Source organism: Fringilla coelebs (assembly GCF_963513975.1).
Source record: "Fringilla coelebs genome assembly, chromosome: 6".
Classification (NCBI taxonomy): Eukaryota; Metazoa; Chordata; class Aves; order Passeriformes; family Fringillidae; genus Fringilla; species Fringilla coelebs.
The window spans coordinates 25369400-25381829 of NC_140034.1; the positions used below are offsets into that span (position 1 = coordinate 25369400).

At 42.3% G+C, this 12430-nt stretch overlaps 1 protein-coding gene across 1 annotated transcript; it reads right to left on the reverse strand.

Moving 5' to 3' along the window:
- Nucleotides 1-752: 752 nt before the first annotated feature.
- Nucleotides 753-11539, reverse strand: PSMA6 (proteasome 20S subunit alpha 6). The gene is made up of 7 exons (XM_084208168.1): nt 11341-11539; nt 7331-7425; nt 6509-6590; nt 6194-6349; nt 3111-3289; nt 2501-2595; nt 753-961 (listed from the first exon to the last, which is right to left on the reverse strand). The coding sequence occupies exons 1-7, from the start codon at nt 11414-11416 to the stop codon at nt 904-906; spliced, it is 741 nt and encodes a 246-aa protein (XP_084064294.1). The 5' UTR covers nt 11417-11539; the 3' UTR covers nt 753-903.
- Between the last annotated feature and the right edge of the window lie 891 nt (nt 11540-12430).

Here is a 12430-nt window from a genome sequence, read left to right on the forward strand (position 1 = left end):
CTTAGTGCCTCCTCCCTCCCAGCTTCATCATCTCCCTGTTTACTGCTGAGGCTGAAACATCTTCAACTGAAGCAAAACAAAAAGGTTTTTTTTTTTCACCTTCAAGTTTTTGCAGTCTCATCTCCAAACCCAAAACCTCTGAAGGAGCAAGAATTGCTTCCCAGAGACCTTCCTGTTCAAGGACTTTGTCTATTGGCCCTGTCTAGCCCCAACACTGCCCAAAGCCTCAAAACCTGGTAGGTGACTAAGCCAAAATCCCAAAGTACATTACACAGAGAGTATTTTCCCTAAATAAATGTCAGCTTCAGAGCTGTTTAATTATAGAAGACATCTCCTAAATCCACTACATGCACCGCAAATAAATCAGTCCAAAGGACTGGACTCGGACTCACAGCTCAAGCTTTTTCCTCCTGCTTCTGCCCTATATCCTCATATAAACCTGAGTAAATAAGGTCTTCCTAACTTCCCCACAATTAAACCAGTGATGTTGTAAAGCTTTCAACATCAGGCCATGGAGAGAATGAACATGAATGTAGGAATTATCTCAAGACACACACAACACAAAAACTGATACTAACTTTACACAAAGAGCCAAATAGCTCAGATAAAAATACAGCTCAGAGCATAAAATTTCTCTTAAAATACAATTAAAAGGCAGGCAATTACCACAGAAACACTAAGTCATCAAGCATTTTGATGACAATTTCATAGAATTGGAAGTTTAAAAAACAACATTAAAAGGAGACACCAAGAATTTCAAAAACCTCTGTTTTATTTGTACAGAGTAAAATACATCATATAGCGAACACTGTTTCCCACCCATAATCTAAAACCATTATTAAGTGTTTTCTTTTCACCAAACATCCTGGCCAGAAGCACAGACAATGGAAATGAGAACACTAATTAGTCTCTCTCTGCCAGAGCTACAAGGTGCACATCAATCTCTGCTTCTGTAAGGATCCTGAAAGAAAAAAAGAAATCTTAAATAGCTGAAATGATTCTTCCCCTTAAGCTCCAATATTACAACGTAATATCTATACAAGTAAGTTTTACAGCAGTGCATCTTTCTGCCCTTTAAAGCCTTGCTGCCAGTGCCACAGGCTGACATTCCAACTCTCTTGAAAAAAAAGGAAGAATCAAAGGCACTAGAGAGCAAGGAGGTAACAAATGATAGAAAAATAACAGGTAATTCTTCATGAGTCATGCATTTGCAAGTTGAGACCTAGTGAGAAGGTAGCTTGATCCCTTGAGTGGCAGGAGAAAAGGGGTCATGCAGCTCCTGTGTGCTTTCTCACAAACAGTGCTGCTCTGTTGTCCTCAGCACACACCACCAAATAAAAAACCACCCACCATCCTCATGTCTACCTTAAAAACATTAGGAAGGAAGCACTTAGACTGAACCTGTAGGACCCAAAGGTTTGAAGACTCTTCAGTCTCCACTTACCAAGTAGTTAGACTAAAGTAACAGCAGACTTTGTTCCCAATTTTATTGTTCCTCTCTTTAAATAAAAAACTCAAAAAAACCCTAAATTAAAGACTAAAGCAGAAATAACTGAATCCCTCTGCAGCAAGCCAGACTTACCTAAATTTTAGGTAAGCCATACCTGGAGGGTTCTTTTGCATTATAAAAACTCCCCCAAAGTTTTTCTCCCACATTTCATGCATACTCCTGCAGCTATACAGTGTGCTGTGAGCAGGCTGTCAAGTAACCCCACGTGAAGCTTTCCTGCCCTCAGCAGGAAGACTTCCAGGCATTGCCTTGATACATTGGCCAGGTGATCTTGGTGCACACACTGTGCTGCAGGCAATAGTAGAGGAGGGAAGAAAAAGCAGGTGCCTTGCTTTCATGCTAGATGGGAATGCAGAGTCCTCAGAAAGTAGATAGTTCAGCCCCTTTCAAATCACTAGTAATTTTTTAAATCCATGATCTTTTAATCTTACCAAATGTAAGTACAGTTTTTCAAACTATACAAGTCCATAATCTATTAACTACATATTTTAGATGTTAAGAAATGCTAACAATTAAAAGATGAGCAAGAATAATTTAAAGAATTATTTTAGAAAAAGAATAATTTAAGGGACTTGTAAATATTCTATAATACAAACCAGACTTTACTGCATTAGTTAGTATGACTATGATTTGGAAGTGGACTCCAGATATCATTACTATGAAAAATGTTTATGCTTCTAAGCATGAAAACACATCTAGACCAGATGTAACTACATTTCAATCACAGAAAGCAATACCCTTTTAAGACATGAAAGAGATCACTTTTCTCTACTAAATCCCTTAATCATGTCGCATTTTAAAACTGCATTACTCTTTTTACACAATGTTTTCTACCCTTACACATTTTGAAGAGTTACAAGTAAAAAACCCTTCAAAACTTTAATCTCTTAAATTTATTTCTTTTTCTCAATTTACAATTACACAATAAGGCAAAATTAATTGCACATAATCAGAGAAACAAACCAAGTTTTATCAACACTGATTGCTTACCTGAACTTAGGATTTTCCACTGTGACTACACCAACTTCTATTTCTGAAGGTTTGAAATCAATGGATAGTACAGTAGACAGGCATGTTATTGCTGTCTGAAAGATGACAAAAACCCCTATCATTAGAAAGAAAGAACAAATTCTTTTTTTTTTCCTTAATAGACATAGTATTAACAACTATCCTTCCCTCTGGTTTAAAGTTACTTCCTCTCACTTCAAAATCTCAGCTTAGAAATTCCAAATAGTTTCCCCTTGCTACAGAATACAGCTACCTTCTAATATGAAGATTGTTTTAAATGTCACTAAAAGTCAAGTCATACTGGTATCCCCAAAATCAAGCACTGTAGTAACCAAACACCAGTTACAGTGGGAGTGCTACAATTACAGAATCTGCTTCAGCTAACATAAAGGAAAAAAAGCAGATTAGATGACCATTCAAATACTTGCAGAACAGCTTTAAATGATTTTCTGGCTGTATTCGCTCTGGCAGCAACACAGAAGTGTAGGGAAAGAGGAAATGCCTAACAACATTTCTCTGCATTGCAAGCCTACATGCAGCATATTCATTAAAAATACTTTAAATAAATTTTCATTTCCTTCTGTTGGCCTACCTCTACTGTTTGTTCATATGTCCAGTCAAATTTCTTCTTTACTTTCTTTTCAAGAAAACTGGTTGACTCTGTCTGTTTAACTCCTGCAGCTGTGGCCTTGAATCCACAATAGTAACCTGCTGGATCACACTTGTATACCTGAGGGCCGTGTTCTTCATCAATACCAATCAAAATCATACCTTGAAAAGAAATTTGTTAATTGATTTATTTTCCCCATTTTAGCAAGTTAATTCAACTGAAGAACAGAATGGATAGTCCTCTCTGTGAAAAAACATGCATGCACAGCAGTACATCTTTGGGAATCAGCCCCATACCTGGAGCTGTGATTTCCTTTATATCTCTAATTTGCCATTTCTTACCAGCATCTCACCAAGTGTGCAACTAGTTTAGCAGAAACTATATTTTAGTCATTCCCAAAGAAGGCATTCCCATTAAACAACCAAACATTTTTGCTATGCTCAGTGTGTAGTGAACCACAGAGTCGGGAAATACAAAAGTTTTATCCTGATAGAAAGTTTACCAAGCCACAGCTCACATCCGGTGTTATATGACACAAAAGTGTAAACAATAGTCAATTACCATTTGCCTTTTACTAGAAAGCAACTCTACAAACATACTGAAACGAATGGAAATATTAAAAGATCAAATTTGGATTTCTTGTTTGTAACCCTAAAAAACAGTGCATTACATACCTTTTCCTCTTTAAATTAAAAAAAAAAAATCTGAAATGAAAAGTGGAAATATCAGGACATAACTGAGTCCTTGAAGATCATCTGACTAAGTGCTTTGAAGCTGGATAGTTTTCAAGTAATGCAAACTGACCACACCACTGAAATTCATGTGTTCAGCCTCACTTCTTTGCTGCATTGTCTCAATATGCATATTAAAAAAAAAAGTCAAAAGCAATATTTGCAATAAAAACCCAAAACAGAACAAGGTCATGGTTTTCAATTATTTTCACTTTATACTTGAGTAACTTTTAACTAGTAGTTAGAGATGATAAACTTCTGAGCAGCTATTACTAAAACAGAAAAAAAAATCCCCTCATATCTTCAAAAAGGCTAAGGGAAGTAAAGAAAAATGCATTTTTATTCATGTATTTTAAAAAAGGAATTTCCAGCAGTATCAAGGCATGGGAAATGCCAAGGGAAGAAAGAAACAATCTTTCCTGAAAATTACAAGCATAGGAGAATTGCCCCATCATGGAAACTGTGGTGCAACTCTGCTGCTTCTTTAGTGAGAAGTCTTAGTGCCTACCATGACTATGAGAAGTGATTCATCAATTCTGAAACTATTCTCCTTAAAAAAAACCCAAAACCCAAAACTCAACCAATCAAAAAGAAACTCAGAATGTTTAATGAAAAAGCAATTGAGGAAACCTGTTAAGTCTTTTACTTCAGTTCCTGAACAGCCTAACAGTATGTTTATAATTTGCTTATGGCCAAACGTAAGAGAAAAAACAAGTCAGAACCAACCCCAGAACACACAGATGACCAGGAACACCTACAAAAAATGACTCAACACACAACTTCTTTTAAGCTGCATTTGCTGTTATAAAACTAGACACGTAGAAATATTTGCCATGTAAATATTTTAGACACTTTTTCCTCTGCATTATACATACGATAGCTAAGTTAGGAGAAAACATTTTGTAAATCTGTCCTATACATACTACTTAGATAAAAAAGCCACAAAACCTGCACGAAGATAACTGCACTCTCCATCTCTCTCTTTTACAGTGATGTTTACCCAGGCCCAGTGCACTGGGCTTGCATGGCAGGGTTTTGGTAGTGAGAGGGCTGCAGGGCTGGCTTCTGTGAGAAGCTGCCAGAAGCTTCCCGTGTGTCCAAAGGAGCTGAAGCCAGCTGGCTCCAAGACCAACCTGCTGCTGGCTGAGGCCAAGCCCATCCACAATGGTGGTAGTGCTTCTGGGATAATATATTTAAGAAAGAAAAAAAAAGAAGGAAATTGCAGACAAAGAGAGGAGTGAGAATATGTGAGAGGGACAACTCTGCAGGCACTGAGACAAATGACGGAGGGAAGAAGTTGCTGGAGCTGAGATTCCCCTGCAGCCTGTGGTGAAGACCATGGTGAGGCAGCTGTGGCCCTGCAGCCCATGGACATCCATGGTGGAGAGACATCCACCTGCAGCCCCTGGAGGAGCCCAACTGGAGCATGTGGATGCCTGGAGGAGGCTGTGGCCCCACATGGAGCCCGTGGCTCTGTGGAGAAAGAAGCCCACACTGGAGCAGCCTGCTCCTGCAGGACTGCACCCCACATAAGGTGGGCTCCTTGCTGGAGCAGTTTGTGAAGAACTGCATCCCGTGAGAAGGACTCACTTTGGAGGAGTTCCTGGAGCACTGTCTCCCGTGGGAGACACACTGGAGCACGGGAAGAGTGTGAGGAGTCCTCCCCCGAGGAAGATGCAGCAGCAGAAACAACGTACTATGTACTGACCACAGACCCCCTTCCTATCTCCCTGTGCCACTGTGGGAGAGGTAGAGAACCAGGAATAAAGTTAAATCTGTGAAGGAGATAGGGGGCAAGTGTTTTGAAGATTTGGTTTTACTACTCAATATCCTATTTTTATTTGCTTGTTAATAATTCAGTTAATTTCCCCAAGGTGGATCTATTTTGCCCATGGTAGTAATTAATGAGTGATCCCTCCCTGCCCTTATCTTGACCCAAAAGCTTTCCATGGTATTTTTTCTCTTCTATGTCTAGCTGAGGAAAGGAGTGATGGAGAGACTTTTGCAGACACTTGGCATCCGTCCAGAGTCAAACCACCATAAACAGACATAGCTACAAAGAGCATCTCCTGCTCACAGATATCACTGCACAGTGCAAACAGACCAGGCCCCTCAAGGTAAAATAGTATCAGAGAGGCTACATTATTTCAAATGCTGAGTTAGTGGTAAAATCAGGGCTCCAGTTCAAGACCTACAACACTGCTCTCTCATTCAGCTGTTCATCCCCCTTACACCCTCAGTTACTCATTCTGAAAATGGGTGAGAATTTCTTACATACGAATTTGCAAACTTAGACAAGAAACAGTAAAGATCATTTTCATACACTGTACTTACAGCAACCAAGGGGCCTCATTTCAGCATTCTGTGTATAGACCTGAGAAATATCTGCAATCCTTTTACACAGCATGTCCACAGGGATGTCATATCCATACTTGTACTTCCAGTTAGCAGCCTCATAGCGGGCTCTCTGCACCTGGGATCTGCTGTCAGCTAGACAAAAAGAACTAATATTAATTCCACTGAATATGTACCATCTTTATTTCTAGCACTGCCTAAGAATATAAATTCCAGGTCCAACTTTACATTCTCTTTAAATATACCCATGAGAACTAGGTAGGTTCTCCAAAACCAGATTGATGAATTAAATACCTGTCATTCCTGTCATAACACAACCAATATTTTCAGTAATCTTGAATAAATGAGTCACTGTGTTGGAGTCCAGTAACTTGTCCTAAAGGGGAAACAGAAATAATGTAATAGCAAACACTGTCCTCAAAGTAAAAAGAAAACAAACAAACAAAAAAACCCCAAACTCTGAATCCTCTGGTTTTTACAGAAGAGCCCTAAAGGACCCATAACAGCTAAAAATCGTCTTTCAGGCTTTCCAATTCTTACTGTTGTAGGCATGCAAAGGAAGAAATAGGAGAACAGGGAAGAATAAAACCACAGATTGTGAAGAACAACAAGAACATGATCAACATCACAGTCCTTTTCCCTCTGAAGAAATTTTGAGAACCCAGATACAAAAGCTTGCTCTCTTATTGCATGCTGGCCTTCAAACATAAATGAATTTTCCCCCTCTTTCAACAGTACATCACCACTGAGCTGAAAACACTCACGAAAATCTATGAAAGCAGAAATTCAAGGAATCAGGGAATTGGTTATGGACAACTCAGTCTTTACAAGCCAGAGCAATGAATGCATGCTCAATACAGCAGGGTCAACTTATATTTTATATTTATCCCTTCAACAACTACAGAGAAAACCAATGTAGCAATACTTAGTGAGAAAATGTACAGTTGAGCACTACATGGAGCTAGAACTTGTAATAAGCAGAATGATAATTATATGTTCAGCTCAAACAGCAATTTATGTCAGTGCTAATAAGTATAATATCAATATTGCTGAGTCTCACCTCACCTTTTTTTTTTCCTCTCCTTCCAAACCTCCCCTCAAAAACAGACTACTTACAGGTACTTTCTTCTGTGTTACAATTACTGCAGAATCTTTCCCACGAACAGCTACAGATGTAAGTCCACCTTGGTTTATGGCCTTAAATGCATATTCTATAAAAATATACAAATGTTAATAAAAAACTTGTATGAGACACTAGTACAAGTAACAATTGCCCAACACACGAATCTCACCAACTTCTGGCCTTTTAATACTTTAATACTTGTGCAACACTTTGTGTCCTTAAGATCTTTAGTACAATGTGCATTGACTCTCTTTACAAAACCACTGTCACTGCTTCCTTCAAATGTTCCTTCTAATTTGACTTTTTGTTCAGTTCAAGCTTAACAGCAATAGAATAAGTTTTAGAACAAAAAGGCTGTTCTGAACTTGACCAAAATTGTCCGACCTTAATCTGCAGTAACCATAAATTCTTACAGAAGTATTCTTGACATGAATTTCAGTATTTTAAAGGATGTAAGCTTCTTTTCTAATTTTTTACTGATATAGATGAAAACTGATAAGATGACACAGGAGGCACAGGAGACAGATTTTAACTATCATATTTTCTGACTTGACATTCAAACCCTGCAATGCTTTTCTTCACTTTTTATCGTGAAAGCTACACAGATGCCAATTAAACAGTGTTATTCATGTAAGTACAATGGACTAAGAAGCAAAAACTAAAATTACACTCATGAAATTATCCATGAAATAAATTTCTCCTGATTGATGGCTTCAAAACCCTTAGGCACAAGAACTTTGAAAACAGTTTACCTGGCAATATTTGATAAACATTCAGAAATAGCTAATAGCTGGCTGAGTGGTAAGTTTCAGACAGCAGCTAAATGTAGGTGAGTTTTTTTTGTTAGCCATACATGTGAACCCAGAATTTAGAACATGTCTACAAACAACATAGTAAATTGCTAGAACTACCTCTTAAAATAACAGGAGCAAGAAACTTGGTATTTTAAAAGCTGCACTCAGATCTATAGAAGAGATTGCACAACAAAGGAGTAATAATCTGAGGATTAAAAAAAAAAAAATCAAACCTTGCATATTAATGTTCAATCTGCAGAATCATTGCTAAGGAAGGGCTCATTATGGTGTATTTATGGCACTGTTTACTACTCTCAGGCATCAGAGCATTTACTGGTTACACAAATGTGCCACAAAGGATGTTCCCCCTTTCCCTCTGTACAACTCTGCCCACCTGGGATGATCAGTGACAGCCTGCAGCCGAGCACAAACCCCAGGAAGACATGAGCCAGAAGCACTTGCAAACTGGCTGTGCTTGAAGCCCCGAGCACAGGCTTTGCACCACTTGTCCATTTATCTGTACAACCACCTGAAGGCAGGGTGTAAAGCAAATGGACAGAGCCAGCCTTTTTTCACTCATGCCCAGTGACAGAACCAAATCAGAGGTGAGTGGAGCAAACTGAAACAGGAGGGTCCAATACCTGAAAACATGTTTTACTCTAATGGTGACTGAGCTTTGGAACAGGTTGCCTGTAAAATCCATCTGGAAACACTCCAGGTGGGCCTCCTTGGGCAGGGGCTTGGGGCCAGACAATCTCCAGAGGGCCCACCTAATCTCAGCCATTCTGTGGTTCTGTGACACTTAGGTGGCAGTAGGAATAGATGCCTACCACAAACTAGCTTTTGCTCACAACTCCCAACAACCAAGCTTGTGAAACTGCAGCTCCTTATTACCACCTCCATTGCTCAGTTTTCAAGGAAACAAGCCAAAAGGTGAAGTGGCTCTTACAATGTAACAAATCCGAGTTGCTAGTACTGTTTTAAGCCTGTTTACTGCTATGTAAATATTTCAGCAGCACTGCAGACATTCTCTCTGAAAATAGCAGCCCCCTGCTGTTCCCTGAATACAGGGCAACAGCCAGAAATTTTACTGTTGTAATTTTCTTCACCTCCCAAAACTCCACTCAGAAGAAACATCACCTTTGAAGATTGAAACTAATAGGCAGCAAGAGAACACTGATGCTCTGAGGGATTTAAACCACAGTAATATGAAATAACTGTTAAGTTTTCTAATCTGAGATCAAAGGCACATGAGTTTTCCGAGCTTTGGAAGCAGAAGACAGACCTAAGACGAAGTATAGGCATTTCAGTCCAATATCACTACGCTGGATATCTCTGTTCCCATACTGCCAAATTCCAGAAAAACTTCAAGTTTTAAGGCAATCTTAAAGCAACAAATGTCCATGCTCATCCTTGACAGCCCCTAGGTAACCTTAATCCAGCAAAGAGACAAAGATAAAACAAAACCACCTAGATGTGGACATTTGATTGCAAGCAAACATGAGATTTCTGCCCGTGTGCTCTTGCTAGATGCTGGCAAACAGAGACACCTATGTAGCACCATGCCCAAGTTACCAGCCTAGCTGCGAGTAAAGTGAGCTCATTCTTGCTTGAAGTTAACATCTACATATTTTTCTTCCTATAGCACATAGGTATTTAAAATAGCTTTAAGACAGCTTCAGGCTATGTGCAGAAGCTCTCCAACACACATGCAGACGCTTTTAAGACACTGTTAAAAACTATGGAGGTACCACACATTTCTCATACATTAACCTACTGGCTAAATATACCCCAGAGGCAGAAAACCAAGGCTCAGTTTCCTCTCTGCTACAGAATGCAGAAACCATTCCTAACAAGCAGCACTGTGACAGAGACAGTGGGAAGTAATGCAGACCAACCAGCCTGTTTAAATGGCAGCTGAAGGTGGGAGCCCAGGACTCCTCTGCCACAGAACCACTGAAACCCTGTGTGAGGAGGACTGTCCCTACCATCCCTACATATAAGGGACAATAAGCATTATACATGTTCCAGATATAAGACAGCACCCACATACAGGTATCTAGTATAAGCACCTTCCTAATTCTTCCTTGAAGAAAGGACTGCTCAAGAGTGGGCCACAGGCCCATGAGGCCTAATCCACACAAGCTTCTTCCTGAGAAAAACTCAAGGGCAGTCACAAAAGAACTATATGGCTGCCACGGGCAATTAATGCCATCTGACCCCAGCAAGCTCCTTTCCTGAAGAACAGATGGATTTATGGACATAACATGCAGGGGATGTGCAGTGAAGGCACTGCAGCTGGGAAAGGCAGCATCAGGATGATGCTGCAGAACTGTTCATCTGTCCCTGTTGAGAGGCTCCTCCAGGGGCACTCTCAAACCACCGTCCTGCCACACTGTGAGGTGACTGTGCAGGGTCCTGCCACACTGTGAGGTGACTGTGTCCTGCACAAGTGGCACCAGGATGTGCTTCTGCACAATCTGGTGCACTGCAAAAACAGGAATAAAAGAATCAGTGGCTTAGAGAAGAAGCTGAAGCTTGGCTTCAGATTATTCCAAGAAACCTGAAAACAAAGGATGGTTGCTGCTATCTCACAGGACACAGAACAAGCATCATTCAGGTGTAAAAAGAAAGTGCATGAGTTACACCCCAGAACTGACTGTCACTCCAGCATGCAGGGTTTGAGGCAGTTCAAATCCCATTTCAAACAGCTATCATAGTTCTCAGATCCCAAAACACAGCGCTCCGAGGCTTGGCAAGATTCCCTCAAAGAAACACTTAAGGGAGACGAAACAGCCTCTGGAGAGCTGCAACTTTGGTCTCCAAGCATCTGAAATGGAACGCCGAGGGCTCAGAGGAGGCCTTCCCGGCGGCAGGGAACACTCGAGAGAGCCCACCCTGACTCTAGGTTTTCCTCATCTCACGCGAGGATCCCTTCCCCGGGTCCCCACGCCGGCACGACCGGGACCGCCGCCACTCCACGCTCCCACCGGGCTTTCCCCCACACACCGCGGGACCAGGCCAGGTGGGAGCCGCGACTCCCGAGCCACGAGAGGCGCCGCGTCTCGCCCCTCCGCACAGGCCGCCGGCCTCGGCGGAGCCTTCGCGAGCCGGCCGCGGCCCCGCTGGGCGGGGAGCGCCGGGGGCGCGGGCAGGCCGGGCCCGTGACGGGGCAATTCGGCGGCGGCCCCGCGGGCCCGGACACGCACCGACTTGGTAGAGGCGGCCCTCGGGCGAGAAGATGGTGATGTGCCGGTCGAAGCCGGCGCTGGAGCCGCGGGACATGGCGGGAGCGGCGCGGGAGCGGCGGGCGGCCGGGGGGAGCTGTCCGCGTGCAGGGCCCCGCCGCAGCCGCAGGCACCGCCGGAGCGCTTCCGGGTCACGCGCCCACCCCGCGCAGGCGCGGAGGCGCGCGCCGCTCTCGCACAGTCACGGTCCTGGACGGGCGCTGCGCATGCCCGAGCCGCGCGGCCGCCGCGGCGTGAGGCGTCACGCGGGTCGCGAGCGGAAGGCGGGGCTCGGCTCGTGGGAACGGGGGCCCGCCCGACGTGCCTGAGGGAATGCGCGCGGAAGCGGCAGGAAACGGAATAAAAGTATCATCCATCAGCACCGGATCAAAGTATCGCCAGCCAGCCGGGAAAACAAAACCCCTCCTAAAATTTCAGACGAAGTATTTCCGCGTGTGCTCTTGAATGAGAATAATTTTAGAGCAAGTACCTCAAAAAACATGTTTAAGGTATTCATAGGTAATTGTTGCCGCAGCTGCGTTATAATGCGATGTTTAAAAGACTTTTCATCGGTGTCCAGTCCAAAGGGAAATTCCCCAAGTTGAAACTCGTGAATATAAGTCTTTTGCCTTTCAACATCTTGGAATTCCCCTGCTCTTTGTGGGAAGGCATTTTTTAAAAGCTGGTCATTAAAAGAGTTGGAAAAGCTGCATTCTGCTATCCACACCTCTACTTTGAAATTATTATTAGGTGAGCTTATTCTTTGTTGAAATAGCAGAATAAAGGTGGATTTTATGTATGCCACGCATTAAAAGTCTGTATTCTCAAATTTTTTCAAAATACTTCTCCTTGCTTATTAATGCTATGGGAGAATTATGTCCCGCTATGCATGACAAGACTCAGTTTGTCCCTTTCAGCAGGGAAGGACTTTGTGGGCAGACAGGAAAAGTTTGAAGGGTGCTGCAAGCAAGGGAACACAGAACATGAACACACATGACTGCATCTGCTGGGTCAGAAAGGAGCCAGTCCCATCCAATGCTCTCTCCAAATGTGGCCAAAAGGGGGATGGATA